This window comes from Emericellopsis atlantica, assembly GCF_019669845.1.
Source record: "Emericellopsis atlantica unplaced genomic scaffold F5Z01scaffold_3, whole genome shotgun sequence".
Lineage (NCBI taxonomy): Eukaryota > Fungi > Ascomycota > Sordariomycetes > Hypocreales > Bionectriaceae > Emericellopsis > Emericellopsis atlantica.
Window position 1 is genome coordinate 1,004,656 of NW_025764705.1, and position 21,630 is coordinate 1,026,285.

The following is a 21,630-nucleotide window of genomic DNA, read 5'->3' on the forward strand; positions in this document are numbered from 1 at the left end:
TGCGCCAGATCCCTGGTTCATTGATAGCTCTCAATGTCCCAAGAATACCAGGGCTCTCGCTACTCTCAGAGGCGTAGGCAATTGGTCGGCTCATCCCGTCTCCAGCAGACCAGCAGACTGGACTGGAGTCCGCAGACACCACCAGTGTCTGTCGTCGACAAGTCACATGCAAACCGCTACTTTGGTCCACACACAGTAGCAACGGCACTGACAATCTTGCGGAGTCTCGGCGGTATCCAGCATGTTGATCACCACAAGGAGTGTGCGGGCGTGGGAGACAACTGCCCTGTGGCCGCCGCACTTGTCGAAAACTCGCTAGTTTGGAGGTTACAGCGGCTTGGGAACGGGTATAGTCGTAGTCCACTATGGACGGCAGACCTCGGCTCGTGCCGTGGCTCTGCAAGTGTTTGAAGCTAAACTAGCAGCTAATCTTCACTTGCCAACGCAGAGATCTACCTCGGAATCAATTCCTACTCAACGAACCAGACCGGACCTTTGCCTCGCGCAAGGCTTTTGCTGGGTGTAGGAATCAAAGAGAGGGTGACTTGGACTCTTTAGATTTGAGATGGCCTATCCTGCACAGGCGAAAGTTCCCTCCGTGGACTGGCCTTTGAGCGCGGCCTTGACTGCGCACACACCGACGACGCACGACCAACGGCCAGCTGGAGCCGCAGGCTGTTGGTTGAAGGATGACCTGTTGGTCCCTTGTGGAACCAACAAGGTGTGCTGTGGATCTCTCAATCGTATGCTGCGTTGAATCCTCGTCCCTCCCTGTCCAGCGGACTTTGTTCTCCTTTGGTAATGCATATTGGCAGCTGCATGTGCGACCTGGATTGAACTGGCCACCAATGGCCAGCTTCGATCTGTCAAATGCACCGCGTGCAGCTGTCACTGTCATAATCAGCACCGAGACGGCGGCCACGGCAAGTTCACCCACAGCTCTTGGCCAACGAGCCGCTGCCATCACTGCCGGAGGGGGTTTTCACGCGGGGTGCTGGGAGGATCTTCAGGGAGGCCAATTGTCAACACGGGTGAACATTTGGCCTTTCAACGCCCGCGAGTGCGGCATCTGCGGTACTACGCCACCATCAAACACGGTACCTCATTTTCCTCGACGAGTTTGGCCGGCGTGCAGCCTACTTGGATGTGGCCAGGTTGACGGTGTCGAGTTGATCTGTCACTTTGATACTGGTGAACTTTGTCTCGGGTCCGGATGTCTGCGTCAGCCGGTTTGCATGGGATGGATAGGCCCTACGCAGATCATCAAGCTAGTGTCGGCTCCAAGCATGCATGCCACCGCCTGCGACGTGCCGAGCAACCATTGCGAAGCTGTCGCGTGGTCAACTGCGCCAGATTACCTCGCTATCCGCGACGGCTCTTTGCAACATGGCCAAGTCAATGCGGGTCTTGACTACAATTGACTATGCTGCGTCTTGCTCTGCACCGAGGTAGCCATCGCGGGACCGCGAGCCATCAAAACAGCTCGCAATAGCAGATCGACAATGACGCCCCTAGCACTCGGGATCCTACTCTAGAATTTGCACGGAAGCTGCCTTGTCGCCCCGGACTCCGGGACTCCAGAGTTGCTACCCTTATGCGTTGTTGTCGCGGAGCCGGATCATAATTTCCACCACTATCGTGGTCTTCTGTCTCTGGTGACTGCACTGACCCCTGTCGATATGATCTGGTGGTGCATCCGTCTGGCCCACTCGCGAGCTGCGTTGCCCAGTACAGCCCATACGTGGCATACGGTCGATATTAGTCTGCGTTTGGTGGTCTCACGACCTTGGCGGAGGCACGAACTGGCAGAACTACGCCCTGAACCGCCGCGAACCTGTTGCAGTGCTTGGCCTACAACCAGATGCGCGGGGGAACGAGTGCGAATTCCTTTCCTAAAACATGGACCTTTGCATGCACTTGCACATGTATATGCAGCTCGTCCAGCGGCGTGTCGTGCTGTATGGGGCATCGTAATCTGTCCCGCAAAAAGGCTTTACGCAACTATTAGTAAGGGCAGAGAGAGGAATTGTGGTTGTACGAGCCTGAACAGTGCATGCAGAGATGTAATAACAGTGACCACGGCATCTACATACCTCATAATGACCCGGGTTGCCACAGATGTTGCTCTTGACTAGACGACGTATCGAAGTTATGAATGATTCCCCAGGTCAGGTCCCGAATTCGGCCGATGTTGGAGATCATTCAAGGTGTGCATCTGCTGCTACGCTGTTTGTCTTGCTGTCGACGTGTCGCAAAAGGTCCCCCTCCCTCCTTTTTTGGTGAATCAGGGGCACTTTATAAGTCAGTGAGTGGCACCTTGCATCCCAAAACATGACTTAGAGACGGCCGTTACCACCCTGGTCCTGGTCCAGGACGGGAGATCCTTCGTCATGCAGCGCTTGGCGTCCGTCCATTCATACAATCCCTGTCATGTTGACGGACGACCCCTTTACTGGTCGGCGACCTAGCCGCATGTCCGTCCAGCAGACGAAATAGTAGTATCGAGTGAGGAAGTCTATTGCTGGCGATATCTTGTACATGGATACAAATGACACAGATCAGGTCAAAAAAAGAAGAAAGCAGTATCATCCAGAATTACCACGCTGTCCAGTGTCAAAGATAGATCCGCCTTTTATCTTGTCCTGGTTTTCCCCCCCTAAGACGCCGTTATGACCAGACCTTGTGGCGATGGTATCTATGCTTGGACAAAATGCAAGAAGAAACAAGACACCTGGGTACAATCAATCGCAAAAAAGAACCTTTATCATCCAGCGCCCGAGCACGTGTAAACGAGAATCCAACCTCCGGTAACACTAGTCACGCCCGTGCCATTGTGTACACAGCTGTGGAACGAGCAGCCTCTTTCGACCGCGGCAAGGGGCCACGTGTGTTGCCGTCGTGGTTGAAACGAGCATGATCCCGTGTGTCAGAAACCTAGCGTCCTCTCGTGGAACGACGAGCTGGGACCTGTGCGCCGTGCTTCATTCAAATCGTAGATCAGAAACGCGGCCCCTGAGGGTCCCAGTCGCAGAAGCTATGCGTCATGGTAGGGTCGAACCCGGCCGTCGTGACAGGCATCGCCACGTGCGTGTCGCCGGGGGCGTGGTAGCCCATGCGCATGTCATGATGATCGTAAGAGAATTGCTGTTCGGGAGCCAGGTGCTGTGGCGGATGGGGGCCCGTCAGGAAAAGGTTCTGAGGCTCCATCTCAAAAGGAGACTGTGTAGGCTGGTGGATGATGCCACTGCCATCGCCCATCATCATCGCATACTTGTCCGCTGTGGAGGGGCCCTCCAAATGGTGCGTCTCCATCCCGATGCCCGGGATGGGAGTTGCAGCAGGCGAGGCCTGGCTGAGGAGGGTGTTGTGGTAGTAGGGCATCTCGGCGGGCGACGAAGTGCGAGGAATGTAGCCCGACCTGGGTGCCATTCGAAGCCCTGAGCGTGGCTTGGTGACGCGATAAGCACAGTAGCCGTTGCGTGACGCTGCCACGCTACCGGGAACCGTGCCTTGACGAAAATAGTAAGACGATTGGGGGGAGGCGGCGTAGGCTCGGTCCCTGTTTCTGATGGCCTCCGATTTCTTGTTGCGGTAGCGCGTCGTGCTTTGGACGCCGCTCCGAATGGCCTCGTCCGTCAATGTCCATTCCGTCGAGCGCTTTTCGTTGCTGCTACCAGCCTCTTGCGGGGATGCTTGACCCATCTCAGGGGCCATGTTGACAGCGGCGGCGGCCGCAGCTTGTTTTCGGTCACGTTTGGTGAACCCCTGCAGCGATCACAAATCAGCATCTTGCTCCTCAATCTAGTTTTGGTCTCCGTGTGACGCCCCGGGGGAAAGTATCTTGCTCCTTGTTACCGAAAGCTTTTGCTTGGCGACTTACTGCGTTCATACTGAGGTTGTGGCGGATGCTGTTTTGCCAACCTTTCCCCTGGCGCTTGCACTTGTCTGTGTTGCTCTGGAACCATGTGTAGAGGTCCTGCAGCGACATTGAATTTCCCGGCGCGCTCTTTAAAGCTCTGTAAATCAGCTGCGCGTAGGGTTCCTCCGGCTTGGCTTGGGTCGTAGAGACGGAGGGCTCCATGGGTGGTTCTGAAGCCCGCCCTGGGTTTGGTTGTAGATCGTAACGGTCGACTAATCGACAAACTGCGTCAGCTTCTCATCCAGAGTTGTGGCAGGAATCGAGAGGTATCCTTACCCATTTGTGAATCAGGGACGGACGACAGATCACCAGTCATGGCATCAAACTCCGTGTAGATGGAGTCGTCTACCGGATCAAGGGGCTCAAGATGCCAATCTGTACCCTCACCAGGGTCCGGGTAGATATCGTATCCACTGTTGCTTCCAGCCTCAATGTCAGAGTCAGCGCTGCTGCCAGGGTAGCACTTGACTGCAGAGCTCCCGTCGGCTGACGAGGGGGAGGAAGGATTGTGCTCTCGCCAGATACTCTCTCGGGCGAGCCGGTCGTTTATCCCGTGGGTGTGGAAGCTGGTTCCAGTAGATGAGCAGGTAGCTGCTGGCGAGGCGGGTGAGAAGTTTGAGGGTTGCGTCGTCGCGCCGCTAGCGGACGTGGGTGAGTCGCCGTACCCGAACTGGTGCAAGTCGTCTCTCGCACTGGAGCTGGTACACCACATGTGATTGTTCCTGAGATAGTTGTAGTGGGAGGTAGATGCAGGGGCCAGAGGCTCTGGTTGCCGAGGGGAGTTGTGGCTAGGATGAAGCGTCTCGGAATCGAAGATGGGCATTGGCGCTGAGGTCTTCGAGCTATGAATCGGATGGAGCTGGTGTCGCTGGTGATTCTGCTCCGTGTTCTGCTCGATCTGGCTTTGACCGGGCGCCGCTGGTCTCGCCACAGTAGACGCCTGGCTCAGCGAGCCCTCGCCTTGGGATGGTATCGTTGGTGTCTGCTCAGCAGCTTCCAGTGACTGTGCCAGATAGGGCTCCACACAACGGCCAAATTCTGACGGGGAGCATGATTGCTCGCCAGTTTCGGGAAGCAGGGGGCTCGTGTAGCTCTGGGGTTGGATCCCATCCTCAGAGCAAGAGGGGCTTTCCATTTTCAAGAACATGACGGGGGCGGAGAGGTTGACTGGAGGGACAGGACTCAGAGAAGCGTTGCTTTCGACGCCCGAGAGTGTTCGTCAAGTGTATCAGAGTGGCCCACGCGTTCGTGTCTCTCGCCTCCGGGCAACGGACGAACCCGTCAGTTAGGCAACGGTAGGAGAGGATGTGTCAGTCTGGTGATGATGTTGCCTGTCGTATGTAACCTGTCGATGCCGAAACAACGTGTTATCCTGGCCATCCACTCAACGGGAAGGCTTGTAATTGTCTTGTCGCTCTCAAAAACGCGGGAGAATGACGGGTATGCTAGACTAGAGCCTTCATAGAGCGAGTCACGGCTCTGTGGGATGCGACGGAACAATGGGTATGGTCCGTATGGATGGCAGTTTCTGTGCTCCCCCAAGGTGGTCCAGGTGAGCTGACGAGAAATTTGGGTGTCGCTATTGACACAACGACGACAACAATGAGCTGAGGCAAATCCAAAAACACGAGTCTGGGGTCGTTTGTCGTTTTGTGGACTAGTCCAGGTAGATGACTGCGACTGCACCACCCACGGTCGTCAAGACTATGTAAGAATATTAGATGAATCCGGAAGCCAGCAGAGAGAATAGAGTAGCTTCTGGGGATTCTAGTCTTTGAATGTCAGATATCAGATATCAGAATGATCAAAGGAGACGTAGCAAGCGTAGTCTAAACCAGAGGACCCAGGTACCCAGGGGCCAGGGGACCAGGGGACCAGGTGTCCGCGGGTGTAGCTTGCCCCTAACAGCACGGGGTGGGTGGTCTCCCGTAAAACTTGAAGCCTCTGACCAGTGCTCGCTGGCCGTTGGCTCTGTCCGTCCATGTTGAGCCCCAGGCTTGGCTTGACGATCGGTAGATGGACAAGCGCAGCGGTCAAAGCTTTGGGGAAGCCGCACGCCCAATGGCTGCTTGGGCAGCTGTTTTGCGTTTGTGTGCGTGCGGCGTGTCTGTGTATCTTCTGTGCATACAGCTTGTGTGCGTGCGTGGAGAAGCAGGCTCTCTTGTGCACTGGGCCTCCACTGCCGCATGGGGGCTTGCTGAACCTGAGTGACGCTTGCCTATGAGTCGGAGGGCGGTCCGTGCCAGGTGAGGTGACGGGAGCTACTACAGGAGACTGGACGTCGGTGTCGTCCCAGGACTGGAAGTTAAGCTACGTGCATATATGCACGCCAGGTAGTGAATGTATGGGCCACCCTGCCCAAATGCAGCCCACCCCCCCATGTTGGGTGCTGCTCGACGCGCAAACAGTACTAGCGCTCGACTGCCAGACACAGCTGAAGTTTGTTTCTAGATGTGTCGCTGCAGACAGGCGGTCTGATTGCGTCGCCGCGACCTATCTCGGAGAGCGCACCTGGAAGGATTGGTGCGCATCTCGGTCAACGCCGAATTGGATCCGTGCTGCTTGTCAAGAGCCTAGACATCGCGTCCGCATAGGGCAGTGTCATGAGCATGCTCTCCTAGATGCTATCTCACGAAGTAGCAGGGCTACTAGCTACCAGAGCCCATGCGACCTTTCGAGTCCTGTTGTAGAGGTCGAGTCACTAAGTGCCCTGGCGCGGAGCTTCCCAGGCTTCGTTGACGGGGAGAATGAGCTTGACACCCTGTGAGTGATCGCCAGATATGGAGCTCGTCGCAGCCAGTCTCACACAGCCTGCGCGTTCAAGTCCTGGCTGGAACTGGAACAGATGGTTTCCAGTATCAAAACACTCATGTCACTTGTCAGAGACGCCATTGCCGTTTGTTGCTCAATCACGGGGCTACCCGCATGGGCCCTGATGCTCCCTGATCGGGACGTTGCATCGCGCGGCAACACAGCCTAGATGGAGCGCCCTAACATGGCAAAACTGTTGTCTCATTGTCCAACAAGGGTAGCATGAGGCTGGCCTGACCCGCTCCGTCGAGGTTGTCCTGGTCGTCACAAGCTAGGTTCAACAAGGGCCAGGTATGTTTCAATCTCCTTATTGTGGAAGTCGGGCGGATGCAGTACTTCTTATGGTAGACGCCACGTTGTTCGGAACGAGCTTGTCTGGAGCGAGCGAGACTTGGGTCAATGTCATCGCAGGCACAGCTTAGCCGCGCCTGTCCTCGGTCTGTCAAATGGGCGGCCGTTTTCACCCAAGTGGTCGATTGCAGCCATAAAGGTCGCCAGAGCTTACGAACAAGCCAGCGGACAAGCAGGATGCGTCGCAAGAATGGGCCTCGCCAGACAAGCACCGCCCCAGCTCTGGGCTTCCAGAATTCCAAGATGTTCCACAAGCCTGCGACAAGCGCCATTTCACCGCCGCAATCCCGCCGCTGGCAACGGCGCGCTGCGACAGGCTTCCGACATGATGCTGCACACAGCATCGTCTTGTCTCTGTCCACAAGTTGCCGCCAGGTGTGCGTGGCGGACGCTGGACGCTGGGCCGCGGGCACCTTCAGAGGCTGACTGACATCCACCACCGTGACGCAAGAGTACTTGAATCACGGTGACACAAATACAGTCTTGAAATCTGGTCAAGCCCACTCAGGCCTTGCAGGATCGCACGGATCCGTGGACGGTTTGAAATTCGGGGCCACAAGCATATTACGCCGCGATGCAGCAAAGAGCCTTTTGTCTTCCAAGTACCACCTCGGTTAATTGATCCGCCCTCTAACAAGTCTTCATTCACTCTGACCAGCGTCGAGGCCGTTGTTGGCACCAAGCTGCAGGCGAGGCCACACTGCGGCCATGCGACTTACACAACCTCCGTCGCAATGACCTGTTGGTCATTTCCTGTAAAATATCTGCACAGGACACGTCAGCTATCACATCAATAACCGGAGTATGTCTTAATGCGGTCCATACCTTCTTGAACTGAAAGTGTAGTTGTAAGATGCCCTGTGTGGAAGATCAGCTCCATGCACGACAAGGATTAATGGCATATGCAGAATGCACATCCGCGGATCAGCCCTGCGCCGCGGATCCGCCCAATGACAAGAAACCGTAGTATTGTCAAACTCAAAGGCACCGGGTGGAGCTGCCGTCCGGGCTGCACGACGAGTACCACTTACCTTATCAAAAGAACTCTTGAACCCTCGATCCCGCTTGGCGCTATAGTCCCATTCTCGATCCACGATACGGAATGCAATGTCCTCGTATGGCGGGCCGGCAATGAAGCGAATGAGACACGTGTCCTCCTCGCCAGCGGCCGCAAAGGATTCGCCGCGCCGTCTCCCATGTTCGCGAATGATCTTGAAGGTGGGCGCCTTGGTCTTGTCGATAAGTTCTGGGTAGAAGATGTTGAACTTGTAGCCTTGCACGACCTTGGGGGGCGGGTTGTCCTGGTCATAGTGTGTCTGGTTGTACTTGTTCCATTCGTACCCCATCTGCACACGGTTGAAATATCGAGGCTTACGCGGTCGGTACTTGTCTGCCCATTGCGGCTGCGCACCAGTCGGCACGGCCTCTTCCGCGGTGAAGACCTCCTCGCCTTCTTCCACCCCGCGTGCGACCTCCCGATCGTACAGCGCATTCGTGGTTTGCGAGAAGTCCCCGGTCTCTGACTGCGAAAAGCGAGATGTGCCGGGAGGGGCTTGCGCACGATCCTGTTTCGGCGTGGGCGCTTGAACGGCCCCCGAATCGACCTCCTTGGGATTGTTCGCGGGAGTGCTGGTCGAGCCTGACGTTCTGGGCGCGCTGGGCAGCACAGCGCCGCGCTTCTTCAACCGCTCTGCGCGGGCTTCCGTGACAGCTGCGAAGACCTTGTTCAACGTCGCCTTGGACTTCCATACGGCCAAGCTCCGCAGAAGCTGCTCCCAGTAGTCCGTGTCAATATCATCGGTGCTCTGCAGCTTCGCCTTGATCTGTCCCTCCAGTGTCTCGAGCTGTTCATAGGTTTTCGGTGCCAATATTTTGTCAATGTCATCGGCCACGCTACTGACGACCCGCTCCTCGTTCTTCTCGGGACTGAGTTTGGCCATCTGCTTATCGCACAGCGACTGTAGCGCTTGCCAGTACTCCCGATTTTTCGCGTTTGTTTCCAGTACGTGGTACGAGGCGATGTCGCTTTGGAGCTCCTTCAATTGCGCCGCTGTGAGGTCCTGCACGATCTCAGAGGGAGAAGGCAATTCAATATCCAGATCCTGGTCCTCATCGTCGAGGATATCGCGTTCAGGGTCGATGAACTTGAGACTGAAGGCGAGGTAATCGATCGGTTTGGCGCGGCCCTCGCGCACGCGAATATCAGCTTTCGTCTTGGACTGCTTCAGAACGAACTTGTCCTCGTCAGCCACGAATTTCCGTGACTGTTCGTCCTCGGTCATGTGCTGAGGTGCGCTTCCACCGCCGTTATAGCCGCCCCTGTTGCTCTTTGTTGGCCTGGCATTCTCTGTCCGTGAAGTTTTGGTAACGCGCGTACTTGGGTCAAATCGGGCTGCCGTTGCGTCGCGCTTGTTCGGCGACCGGCGGCCCTCGATCATTGCTCTTCTTGCGGGATCCATGGTCTGGATGTCGTGAATAAGGGGTTGGAAGGAAACAACGTCCCGGCCTAATGGGAAGGTATTGATTGATTGGGTGTATCCAGCGACAGGTGCGGTCGACGATGCACGTGACTGTCGCCAGCCTACCCTACAGCTTCACTATCTCCCCGGTTCTGGTCTGCGTTGATGCTATCATGCCTTTCTAGAAATAGCTGAAGGCGCTTGTTTTTTTGTTGTCTTGAAGGAAATGCAATCCTTCTCGAAAAGAAAGCCACGGCTTCCTCCGCGAGTCCACTTCGGGATGAAGTGGTCGATGGGCGGATCGAACTACAGGGCATCAAGATGAATCCAGACTTGATATAAGGTGGTTTCCCACAATTTTCAGTATTGACCATGTTCTCATTAGTATCTTATGCCCAAGGTAAATGTAGGCCTTGTCAAATCGCCCACAATATGCGTATGCTCTCGAGTCTCGATCCATTCGAATCATCCGCGCGCGTACGATGGCCCGCCTGTAACCTGCCCACATCGTTCGTCTTCCAAACCTGACAAGAAAACCGCATAAAAGTCTATAAACCAACATCCTCCCGTAAATGTATATGCGCAATGTCGACGGGAAATTTGACCCCGTGAGCGTATATGCCAAAATGAATCAACTCGCCCCCCTCTCAACGACGTCCCGCGTCTGGTTCGAAGGGCCTTGTAAAATAATGCGACAAAGAAAGCACATTCGCAATGCTCTTTACCAATCAGGAAGTGGCGTGCAAACGCTCATCCTCCACCTCCTGTACCACTCGCTCCATCGTCATTCGGCGGTCCGGATTCAGCGTTAGCATCTCCGCAACGACTCGTTCTAGCTTGTCTCTGCTGTCAAGTTTCTCTCGCGCGTCAAAGACCTCGGATAGCCAGTCCCTCATCTGGTTCGCTGCTGGTTGCCCATTGCCATACTGCCTGTGGGGAATATTAGGGTTGTTGATGCCGGCGATCTGCCAGTATAGGGGGCGAGCGTGTCGCCGACGGGCGCGGCTGTCGGGGAATGGGATCTTGCGCAGGACATACAGCATGGTCACACCGAGCGCCCACACATCTGATGCTGGGCCACGTAACTTCTGCCCGATAAACTCAGGCGGGACGTAGTACGGTGTCCCACCGCCAGAGGGCGCCGTGGCAGCCGGCGTCGACAGACCAAAGTCGCAGAGCACGGCGCCTCGGTCGGGCGAATAGAGAATGTTGGCCGGCTTGATGTCGTTGTGTACGAGGCTGCGACCATGGAGATAGCTGAGAGCCTCCCCAATATCTCGCAGGATGCGGACGGCGTCGCTCCGGGTGCCTTGGAAGTAGTCGCTCGTTTCATGGCGCCATCGAGGTACGGCTGTAAGGTCCTGTGCGTCGACATGTTCCATGTACAGTGACAAGAAACGTGCATCACCGCCATAGTATTTGACAATGGATCCATGTTGGAGGTCTTCTTGGCTCTGGCACTCCCTCATCCACATGTCGGCCTGGCGAATAACATTGCGCTCATGGACGTAGGCCTTATCACTAGGATTGGGCACACGTGTCTTGAGGACTTTGACCGTAACAATGTCGTCTGAAACGTGTGAGTGGGAGGCGGTGAATACAGCAGAGAGCGCTGTGCTGGCTATCGGGTCATGCTTGGTGAGTTGGTACTCGTCCAGCTCGCAGACTCCGGACACAGCCACCGTCTCTCCTTCCCTGGCATCTAGAAGGGCTTGACTGTTGGTCGGACCTAACTCCCTCGTCTCCCTGTTGTTGGGTAGTGGAAAAATGAGGGAATCAGCCGTTCCACCGCCGGGCCTCATGAACATGATAGCGCCGTCATCGAGTTCGTTGCCGCGATCTGACGTTCGGCGCTTAACTCGTTTCTCGTCGTCCTCTGGCGTCAGTGCGCGTTTCATGCTGGTGGTTGAGACTGTCTGGTCAGAACCGGAGATGGGTGGTGATTCTTCCGGCTGCGTTGGAAATGGCTGGTAGATGGTGACCGGTCTCTTCTCCAAGATACGAAATTCTAGGACGGCACGATGCCCGACACGAATCCTCCATGCTCCAGGATGAAGTGCTTTGGCGAGTCCAGGGTTGATTGTACGGCGACCCTCGCCGGGTGGGCTCGCTAAGGGGGTCTGTGATGCCTTCTCCAGAGTGATAGGTACATCTGACTTGTTCAACAGCACAACCTTGTCGCTGGCCGGGTCATAGTACAGTTCGCACCACAAAGGGGGCCGTAATGACTCCTCTCGGCCCTCCCCGGGAATTCTGACCGAAAATTTGATGTCCTTGGACGTTTGTGTGACAGCGAGCACCTTGTGCTCAGGCTGATCAGAGGTTGCGACTTCAGCACGCAGGGCCAGCCATTGGCAATTATCATTGCCACTGGGGCCTTCTGTACGGGTATTGTGTAGCCTTGTCAACGGACGGACAAGCAGTCGAATATTCTGCCGGTGATGGTGCTCCTCAAGCTGCAAATCGTCCAGCGACACGGCCTCATCATTGATGGGCAGTTGAGGATCGTGCATACGAATGCTTCTGATTCGAGCATCCATTTCAGATTCCGACAGCGGCTCCGTCCTTTCTTCCGAGCCCACGGACGGCTCAACTCTGTATTCGACCGTCATGTCTGAAGGGGTGACAAGCGGACACAGTATTCAACAGGGACATGTGTATCGGGGAAGTTGGTGACCGGTGGCAACAGTGAGCGAGCGGGAGTGATGGGCCACAGCTGGCCCCAGTAGGCCGTTAGAGCTCACTAGGCTCTGTGAATGATGCGATGAGGGAAGTTTTGGGTGCGTAGAGTCCGGCTCAACCTAGGGGAGAAGCGTTATATAGGGCCAGTATATGGTTCAGTTTGTGTAGATGGCGGGGGAGGGGAAGTGTTCCTCCTTGGGGTGTTCCAGGACTCAGGAGTCCAGGATAATGGTTGTTCGTACTCCAGCAGGAGCTTGAGCAGCACTAGCAGTGTGAAATGAGTGAAGAGACAGACGTCAGCCGCTGCTGGGTCGAGCAAAGGACCACTACAGATGATGACCGTCTCAGCCTCTCCGTCGAGTCATCAGGATGGAAGAGAAGGGAAGGCGCCTGCAGCTGGCAGGCAGCCGGACAGGCTGCGGGACTGCTTGCTAGGATGCATGTCAGTAGGTTACCGTCCGCGTGCTTGTCTCAGCGGCGTCAGCGCGTGTACCTTTACATCAGCTGCCACCAGCGGACGTTCATTCAAGCCACGCGAGATCCGCACGCTTTCAATTGAGTTACAGCATCTGTTGATCGTGGGATTGACTCTCGGCCATGTATAGAAGGGCATCGACAACGCCACGACGTGGAGCGGGCCGTTCTTAGCCCTGAGTTTGAACCTTGGCCTTTGAACGGCGAAACCGCCTTATCCTCGGGCCTGTGGCAGCCTTGACGTAGGGCTAAGCCTCCGCAAGCCTCGCTGTCGCTGCTGCGCCTCAACGCGCCACCAGGAAGGCATCACGTGATCGGTTTATCAACATTAGTCACGTGAAGAAAAATGAATTATGCACTCGACCTAGAGCTTCTGCTGCAGTTGCATAAAGTTGCACAATCTATTCATAAGTTAATTATTGGACACTGGCACGCTGGTGCCACTTCGAGTGCATAAGTGGGTACGCGAAATCCTCCATGATTGGACTTTAAGAGTGCGCCACCATAGCGCTTGCAGCATTGTACGAAATCCTACAGGCAGCTCCCCTCTGAAAATTCAGAGCTCTCTGTGCATCTTTGTGTCAGCCCCTCTCATTGTGCATGGTAAGCGGCTGGGGGCCAATGCATGTGAACCCGTAATAATGCAGGCTACAGCCAATGGAATGCCGACAACTGCAACATCGGAATGATCCTTGCTGCCCTTGGTTTGACTTTCCGTCCGTTGGGTATCCAGCCCACACCCCGACACCGCAACACCAGCGACTCTTGTTGTTCAGTCTCTCAACCAGCCTGCCATCTCACCCATCACTGCCTCAGTACCATCCTAGACTCACTCAAGGGCCCTCACGACTCCGTCCATATCCACTCATACACAGAAGACGACGTACATGATGGACCGTTACTACTCGAGCAAGATCTGAATGATTGCCTGTCTCTCGCTACCGAAAGATCAAGGCTTGACAGTTCTGCCTCCACTCTACCACCCCTTCACCCGTGAACCGACCTGACCGTCACCGAACCTTTGCAACATGGACGACCCAGGCCTTAGCTGGCCTGCGTGGAAGTTTGGGCTGAAGAGGGCTGACCTCTTCACCTCTCTCCACGACCAGTACAATACTTTTACCTTCACCCTCCAAGACCCCGAGGCCTTCCACGCCGATGTGTCCGAGATCTCGCACGATGCCCAGACGACCGAGGAGTTCCACCGCATGATGGCCGATCGACGACAGCAGCGCCTCCTCGAACTGAACGAGTCTTTGGAGTCTCTAGCCTACGAAATCATCGGCAACCCCAAGCTGATGGACTCGGAGCACTGGACGTTTGCCCTGCAGCTCTTCCGCACGAAGTCGTTCGACTCACTTGTACGATACTTCGCCAGCTACATACCGAGCGGACTACACGGTGCCCAGGAGGCACGCTCGAACCACTCCTCTTATTCCGAAGCATCGAGTGTCTCGTCTACCAGCACCGACGCCAGCAGTGTCGACGATACCACCCACTCCGACGACGTTTTCTGCACGGGTCCCGTCATGACCGAAGAGCCGTCTCATCTCGATTCCGCACAATACACACGACCTGGCGTTGACGCTCCTCTCTCGCCTCCCGAATCCGAAGCCACGACTTGCGCGTTCGTCGACGATGACGACGAAGCGGTCTTGTGCTGCGATTCTACATATGCACGCTCGCGGTCCATGTCGTTCTCTGGCTCAGAATCGTGCCTTCTCGATTTCAGTCGACCTATCCTCCACGATGACGATGAAGATCACGATCATACCTCGCAGTCTGGCAGTGACAACACTGCCCCAACGTCCGTATCGGACGGCGAAGAGGTTCGCTCGTCGATTGATTCTGTGGATGGTAAAGAACTCCATTACTCTCACTTTGAAGATGAAGAGGATGATGAACTTCTTACCGCACAGTTCCCCGAAGATGCCTTTGACGTCTACGACGCGGAACAATACATCTCTGAAAATACCCCCACCGAGTCCGACACCCCTACACCGAGACAGGATGGTGTGTCGACCAACTCGTATATCGACTACAAGTCGCTCCTCAGCCGCCGGCTTCCTTCGCCTCACCGACAGACGCGACGCTCACCGTCGCCGTCATCGAGAGCACACCGAGATGTGGGGTCGTCCCCACATGAGGTGCGGAGGAGCCCAGACGAGGCACACAGCAAGATCCAGAAACCGGTCCCCGATTCCATGCGGAGAAGAGTCAAGGGAAGGACATGATGGCCGGGAATATCTGTACATATGTGATCTTACTGTACTTATCACGATACTAATGATACCAAAACATGAAAGCACACGATAGCCTCACGTCGCGTAGTCCGGTCGTGCTTCTACTCAGCTGTGAGTGTTCATGATCACGCAGTACTAATCACGGCGAGCAATCATTCAACCAACTCTCAGAGCAAGAGTCACGCCAATATGACTTCTTGTTAAGACTGACGTGGCCGTTGCTATTGGTCGGCCGCTCAGTCAGGTGTCGTTGTGGGCATTTCAGCATCGGCGATGGCGCAGCACGCGCCATTCCATCGACGACTTCGCGTTTCGCTGGTACATGTTTCCGTGCGAGCGTATTTCCAGTGTTGACGATACGTGCTTGTTCGACTCAACCGGGTATGTAATTAGTCTGTTCATGTACGCTGACAGTACACAACAATTACAGCAGTGTTTTCCTCCACCACTTCTCTTCCTCATCCAGCCAGATCTTGGCACTGGTGGGCTTGTCGAGCATGTGACCGTCGTGGTCTACTTTCACAAGCGCCACGTCCTTGCCCCTCCTCTTCAGCGCCTCTTCCATGTCCGTTGCCTGGTTCATGGGCACGACCGTGTCGCATTTGCCATGCAGGATCAGGAGTGGTGCCGCGACTTGGTTGACGTGATACAACGCGCTCCGCTCAGCGTATCGCTTCTTCTTATCCGCCTCAGACATGTTGAGCTCCGAGATGGCGAGCGCGTCTGTGTAATTGTACTCCAACTTGTGCGTTCCAGCGTTGAAGCTGTCCAGGTCACAGATGCCGGAGACGTCGACAGCCCCTGCGAAGGCGTCGGGATGACGGCTTACACTTTGGAGGGTATTATAACCTCCTGCGCTGAGCCCCGTGCAGCCCACGGCACCCGCGCGGACAAGACCTGCCGAAACAAGGTGATGAGCTACCTCAGCCGTGTCGTCTGCATCGATGATGCCCCAGTTGCCCCATAGAGCTTGGCGGTATGCTCGGCCATGCCCGGTGGATCCATGGTAGTTGAGGAAGAAGACGGCATAGCCACGCGAGGTGAAGTACTGTGTCCGGAACATAAGGCCAGGTCCGTAGTGACCCGTCGGACCGCCGTGCGTGACGATGATGAGAGGCGGAAGCGCATCTGCATCGGCCACGTACTCTGGGTTCTTGGGAAGCCACAGGAACCCGTGAATGTCGCGCGCGGGCGCAGTCACGCTGGCTCGGATGCTGAGTGCTTCGGGACGTGCGATCCACTTGTCAGATATGCCGTGGTCGACAGACTTGCGGACAACCTTGCTGCTGGAGGGATCGTTGATGCTAATGATGCGCACAGTTTCTGGGCTCAGGTGGCCGCTGAAGATGCCGACGACACTCGTATCGCTCAAGCGCGTCATGCGATCGTACTGAATCTGGCTGACATCGTCCTCAGGGGCGATCGACTGCCATGAGCCTGTGTCCAGATCGATGGCGACGACCTTGCTAGTAGCGTTGAAGTACGCTGAGGCGACAAGTGTCTTGGACGAGAGAGGCGCATATGTTCTGCTGCCGGGAACCAACGCAACTCTCCAAACTCGGCTGTTTCTAGCCCCCGTAGTGTGACCTGCTGTGCGCTCTTGCAGCCAGGGGTCAGACGGAAGATTTGCCGATAGTTGGCCGTCTCCTTGCAGAAGAAGAGCGTGCCATCGGGACCCCAGTGAGGTTCGGCAACACCGTCCAGAAGCCCACCTCCAATGAGCGTCATATTGGTGACCGTGCCAGCGTCAAAGGATGCCCAATATAGCTTCGCGCCGTACCAGGGCATGTAAGGATGGTTCCACTCGATACAGGCTATCTTGGTGCCATCGTGGGAGAACTCGGCTGGGTAGTAGAAGTCTGCGCCCTGTAGGATCCTTTTGACTTCCTTCGTTTCTGTGTGGATGGCAACAATGAAATTCTTCGTTCCCTCCGGGTTGTCTATGGTGTGGTCCTCTTGAATCGCAAGAACCCAATCGGACTTGTCATTTGCGCTAAAGTCCGAGTATCTGAGGACAGGGTCGCCCGTCACGTCAGTCACCTTGCCAGTATCAGGATCCAAGATCTTGACAGTATTATCCTCGGCATTGGAGAAGATGATACGTCCATCGCGTAGGGCATCGAGAGTCCCGCCGCCATAGTTGTAGACTGTGTTACCGGCGGCGTACTCGGCAGGCAAGACCTCCTTGACCTCGCCCCTGACAACCTCGACGACGGCCATTGCGCCATTGTCGCGAGACTCGACAAAGTAGGCGCGGCCAGTCGTGCGCTTGACTTGTCAACGCGCGTTTCCTAAGGGTTCATGTCCAAGAATGCTTGCTCACCGATACGCGAGGAGAAGTGAGTTTCTTCGTCTTTGAGGTCACTAGATCTTGGGTGATTGGGGAGTTCCAATTGCCATGGTTGGCGACTGTCTTGCGGGCCATTGTCCGTCTTTGAACGGATTGTGAGGTGGTTCAATAGGTACACCGTAAACCTGAACAATTTTTGGGGTCAAGTTACACCGAGCGTGTGTTCAAAACCAAGTGGATGAGACGAGCGATGCCGTTACATGTAGAGAAGCCGAGTGAGGAGACTGAGGAGAGATTGATGGATCGAGGTGCCGCCAAAGCACATGCATGTGTTGATCAATCCTTCAAGGTGCAGGTGGCCTACGCGCTTGGAGATGCGCCTTGAAACGCAGATGCGGGCAGCAAGCTCCTCCGATCAAGATTGAATGTAATAACCTGCGAGACGACACGGGAGGCCTGCAACTCGTTCTGCCACCCTTTCATGTTTTCATGTTCATTGCCCCTGGCTGGAGGACATGTGGGAAAGAAAGATACCTCAGTCGACGTGGTCCTACAGCTGATCTACACCTGTGATCGAATCTGAGGATCGGGGTAGCGCTGGGATCAACTCTAAACATCACGTCCATCGTAAGGACAATAGGGTATGAAAGGCAGAACATGTAAGTTAGTACTTGAGGTACGGTCGTTCGCCCAGTGCGATGGTGATATCGATGGTCCGTGCTCTGTCAAGCAGGGGTCTGTCTAAGAGCACGCGACGCGTCGCTGCCCACCGCGCCGACGATGTCACCTACATTGACCATCACTCACGGCTTATCAAGCATAGTTTGCACCTTGTCCCTGAATTGCAGTATTGACCTCCGAGCAGTTGACGATGGCTCCTCCAAGGCGCCCGCCAAGGACCATTGAAGATATACTTTCCGAAGCCACTGATCGCGAGGTTCGCATGATCTTGAAGGGTCTTTGCCTCGACAATTCGAACCTACTACGCGCTGATGAACAATTCGACTGGCTGATAGCCGAAAGGCCTTTCAATCCGAAGACATGCGTGCAGTGCGATAGCACTTTCATCGAGAGGGACAATGGCCCGCGGAGCTGTCGATATCATCCGGGTAAGCAACCTTTTTGATACCCAGTTGTTAGCATGTCATGGTCTGGTGAAACGAAAGCTCATAATATTCTAGATGGCCCCATTCAAAATCATGATTCATACGTATGGGATGATATGCATTGGCTTCAACAGGAATCATACGCCACAGACCTAGAATTTGCCAGTTCTTATCCTGATGGTTATGACCACGGCTGCTGCGAGCGGCCGTACTTGCAAGGTCGGGGGTGCAAGAGGGGACGTCACCGAGCTCGAAGAAGATATACTAGCGTTCTGGCCTCGGATGAGTCCATTGATTCGGACGGAAGTATCAAGATTCTCTCGGACGACGACATTGACTCGGATGACGACAGTGGCTCTGACTCGGATGACGGCAGTGGCTCTGACTCGGAGGATGATGAGGATTCTCACGGCTTTGAAGATCCTGGGAATGAGAAGAGCGATGTCAGCAATGGAACTGATGGCAATGGCATCGAGACGACGAAGTCGGAAGGGTCCCCGAGTGCACTGAAGAGGAAAAGAGGTTCTGCAACGCCTGCTGACGAGAAAGGTGATGATGCGAACGATTGCAAGTCAGAAGATGTCGACGACAGCCTTGACGCTGCGCTACTTCGACACAAGCGCACCTGCACCAATCCCAAGTCATGTCAGGGGGAGGTTGTCCAAACATAGCTGCAATCAGTCGCTCGATCTTCCTGTCTCAACGTGAAGCCATGTATAGTCGTGGATACGGCCATCGAAGGCAAGCCGCGAGGTGCTTTCCCGTCTGAGAGACAGGAATATAGTGGTTCGACCAAATAGGCCATAGAAGGCATGCAGTATGCCTTCTTGAAAGAGATATTGCGGGCCGCGAAATCCGGGGAGATACTGAAATATCACGACGGTCCTGGACACTTGGACATGGAGCGATGACCTTCCATTCGTCACCGGTGTCGCGCGGAACACAACACGGCCCCACCACCGATGTCCCGGCCGAAAGTCTAAGCTCAGGCTTCGGCCTCTGTGGAGATTTCTGGTGTGATCGTTTACATGTACAGATCGAGGAAACAGATCCTAATCTTGCGCAGGTTCCTTGATCTCTGCTCTCTGGTGCATCTGATCTGGTTCGCGCCTACGCCAGGCGCCACAGAACAGGAACTGCTGCTCCGTGAGTTGCTTGAATCTGGATTTCAAATGCACTGCGGAGCGTCCACTCCGGAGATGTCGCGGTACAGTACGTAGCCACTAGCTGCTAGTCTAGCACCGCGTGCGGCGTACCGCGTCTGTCACGCACGTGCTGCCGTGGCTTCACTACCAATGACATCAGTGCAGGCCCAAGTCAAAGGGGTATTAGCAAAGCCCGAGCTGAGACAAGTGAAGCGCCGCGACATCACGATGGACTTCAACGATGGGTGCACAGGCAAAGGCGACGATCAGTCAAGTACTGCATTCTGATTGATGGCTGGCATGATGGTGGGCGACACAATGACAAGCCTGTTTGCACATGCGCGTTTCGATAGTTTGAATGGGGTGATGGGGGTCTGCAGGGGTTGGTTGGAAAGCCTTTTGAACCCTACAAAGCTCGATGCCTTATTGATTTGGCGGCACAAGGTCAGTGCGATCTTCCTCAGCGCGTGACGGCGCGACGAGATTTCGACTGGTTGACAGACCATCCAGACTTCAAAGTGCTGAAGGAATTGAATCGCCAACCACACAGCCGAGGGGACTGGAGCAGCTCAGCAGCATGGGGCCAAGCCGCCAGCGGTCTAATTAATAATAAATGTGGTTGGCTGTATGCGAGCCCCTCATGACGTCGAGAGGGTCTTCTTGGCGGGCGTCATGCGACAGCGCGCCGTGGTTCCATGACAAGCCACTAGCACACTCTTCGCTCTAGTTGCGAATTCACTGGCACGCACATCGACCCTGTCTTGCATGTCGTATCAATCTCATACCTCTTATTAAACTGACTCCCGTCTGAGCTGTTGTCTGGTCAATGTGGGCGCGCAGTCGGAGCTTGTCTGGCGCTGGGTTGCTGGTGGGAAACAGAGGGATACCAGAGTGTCGATCTCCAAGGCAGAGGTAGCCAGCCTACAATTGGCCTGGGTCAGCCGTCGACGTAGTTGACAGGGGAGGAACGCAACGGGATCACGCATAGACTCACTAAGTTAGACACAGCTCTTTATTAATTTCAGGAGGTTGGTTGGGGCTTCGATCACCAAAGCCTACTGCCGGCGTCATCTATTCCATCACTACGCATCAGGCTTGATGCAAGCCGGGAGGATCCTAGATCCAGGTCCCGGCGAGAACAACTGCCTGGATCGATGAGCCCGCGAATGAATGCTAGCGTCCGGGATGGTCTAGAACCAGTCATTTACCAGGTCGGTGAGGCAGAATGAAGCAGCCCGCTCCATGTCGCGCTGAATTATTCCAGTACTCGTACGAAGTAATAAGGTAGGCATTGATGACTGGATCGTGCCGGAACGGCGCAGTGACTTCATCGGGGACCGGGATCAGTCAAGCATGACGTCCCAGAAAGCCATGGCAGTGGAGGTCCGGAAGGCACCAGGCTCCACATCGCGCTGCCTGCCTTGCCCGTTGCGTCTGGCTTCCAGGCCTTGGAGACCCCTAGTCTGACACTCAGGCCGCTGAAAGGCTGGGCTTTACAGGCGCCCTCTGCTTTCTAATAAGCTGGGCAAGCAAGCAAGCACCCACGACAGGCGCCTTCCATGATATCGCTCAACTCTGGTCTTTTCCTCCGGCCTGGATCCTGCGTAGCCCTTCTCAACCTCTGGTCATCCATTTCTCCCTCATCAGCACCTGGAATCTCTTCGCTCCTCCGTTTCAAGATCGTGTCGCGCACTATTCGGCCCAGAAGCACTGATCTCTAGTGATTGCCGATACCGCGCCGTTGCACACACACGCTCACAAGCAGAAGAGCTCATTCGCAACCCGGGAGCTGACAGCCCAGGGAGAAACGTCGACTGACCCCGCAATCGTCATCGAGCAGCAGCCGGATCAGCAGCAACCTGATCTTCATTTTTCTCCTCCGGCTGACGACACTCTGTGACACGGCTGTGCTCCCTGCCCCGTCATCGTTTCCAGACTTGGTTTTCATCCCCTGCACTATCTGCTCCGGCAGCCATCAGTCCGCGACGGAATAAGGACTCGCTGTTGAAACAGACGCACGCCGGCCCCTCCGTCCACCTGGACTGAACAAGCTTTGCGACTTCAGCGTATCACAACTCCGTACAGCGGTCTTGTTCTACTCGTCCCCTTTTCTCCGCGGTTTGTCGCCCGTCTGCGACGCTCACCCAAGA

At 55.4% G+C, this 21,630-nt stretch overlaps 8 protein-coding genes across 8 annotated transcripts; 4 read left to right on the forward strand and 4 right to left on the reverse strand.

Annotated features, from left to right (window-relative positions):
• Nucleotides 1-848: 848 nt before the first annotated feature.
• On the forward strand, nucleotides 849-1,421 carry F5Z01DRAFT_633195 (uncharacterized protein; the record flags this gene model as incomplete). Its single annotated transcript, XM_046261929.1, has 1 exon — nucleotides 849-1,421. One exon carries the CDS (start codon nucleotides 849-851, stop codon nucleotides 1,419-1,421), a length of 573 nt encoding a protein of 190 aa, XP_046122118.1.
• A 1,330-nt stretch (nucleotides 1,422-2,751) lies between these two features.
• F5Z01DRAFT_693156 (uncharacterized protein) lies at nucleotides 2,752-5,066 on the reverse strand (the record flags this gene model as incomplete). The annotated part of the gene is made up of 3 exons (XM_046266206.1): nucleotides 2,752-3,765; nucleotides 3,881-4,101; nucleotides 4,196-5,066. 3 exons carry the CDS (start codon nucleotides 5,064-5,066, stop codon nucleotides 2,998-3,000), a joined length of 1,860 nt encoding a protein of 619 aa, XP_046122119.1. The 3' UTR covers nucleotides 2,752-2,997.
• Nucleotides 5,067-6,085: 1,019 nt separating this feature from the next.
• Nucleotides 6,086-6,908, forward strand: F5Z01DRAFT_323416 (uncharacterized protein). Its single transcript, XM_046259036.1, has one exon. It carries the CDS (start codon nucleotides 6,264-6,266, stop codon nucleotides 6,684-6,686), a length of 423 nt encoding a protein of 140 aa, XP_046122120.1. The 5' UTR covers nucleotides 6,086-6,263; the 3' UTR covers nucleotides 6,687-6,908.
• A 718-nt stretch (nucleotides 6,909-7,626) lies between these two features.
• On the reverse strand, nucleotides 7,627-9,540 carry F5Z01DRAFT_693158 (mid region of cactin-domain-containing protein; the record flags this gene model as incomplete). The annotated part of the gene is made up of 3 exons (XM_046266207.1): nucleotides 7,627-7,845; nucleotides 7,907-7,939; nucleotides 8,113-9,540. The coding sequence occupies 3 exons, from the start codon at nucleotides 9,538-9,540 to the stop codon at nucleotides 7,828-7,830; spliced, it is 1,479 nt and encodes a 492-aa protein (XP_046122121.1). The 3' UTR covers nucleotides 7,627-7,827.
• A 728-nt stretch (nucleotides 9,541-10,268) lies between these two features.
• Nucleotides 10,269-12,152, reverse strand: F5Z01DRAFT_615405 (kinase-like domain-containing protein; the record flags this gene model as incomplete). Its single annotated transcript, XM_046260863.1, has 1 exon — nucleotides 10,269-12,152. The coding sequence occupies one exon, from the start codon at nucleotides 12,150-12,152 to the stop codon at nucleotides 10,269-10,271; it is 1,884 nt and encodes a 627-aa protein (XP_046122122.1).
• A 1,403-nt stretch (nucleotides 12,153-13,555) lies between these two features.
• F5Z01DRAFT_324109 (uncharacterized protein) lies at nucleotides 13,556-15,147 on the forward strand. The gene has a single exon (XM_046259038.1). It carries the CDS (start codon nucleotides 13,725-13,727, stop codon nucleotides 14,928-14,930), a length of 1,206 nt encoding a protein of 401 aa, XP_046122123.1. The 5' UTR covers nucleotides 13,556-13,724; the 3' UTR covers nucleotides 14,931-15,147.
• F5Z01DRAFT_693160 (putative dipeptidyl peptidase IV) lies at nucleotides 14,875-17,364 on the reverse strand (the record flags this gene model as incomplete). Its single annotated transcript, XM_046266208.1, has 3 exons — nucleotides 14,875-16,424; nucleotides 16,484-17,207; nucleotides 17,263-17,364. 3 exons carry the CDS (start codon nucleotides 17,362-17,364, stop codon nucleotides 15,364-15,366), a joined length of 1,887 nt encoding a protein of 628 aa, XP_046122124.1. The 3' UTR covers nucleotides 14,875-15,363.
• Nucleotides 17,365-18,100: 736 nt separating this feature from the next.
• F5Z01DRAFT_633201 (uncharacterized protein) lies at nucleotides 18,101-19,006 on the forward strand (the record flags this gene model as incomplete). Its single annotated transcript, XM_046261930.1, has 2 exons — nucleotides 18,101-18,338; nucleotides 18,363-19,006. The coding sequence occupies 2 exons, from the start codon at nucleotides 18,101-18,103 to the stop codon at nucleotides 19,004-19,006; spliced, it is 882 nt and encodes a 293-aa protein (XP_046122125.1).
• Nucleotides 19,007-21,630: the final 2,624 nt, after the last annotated feature.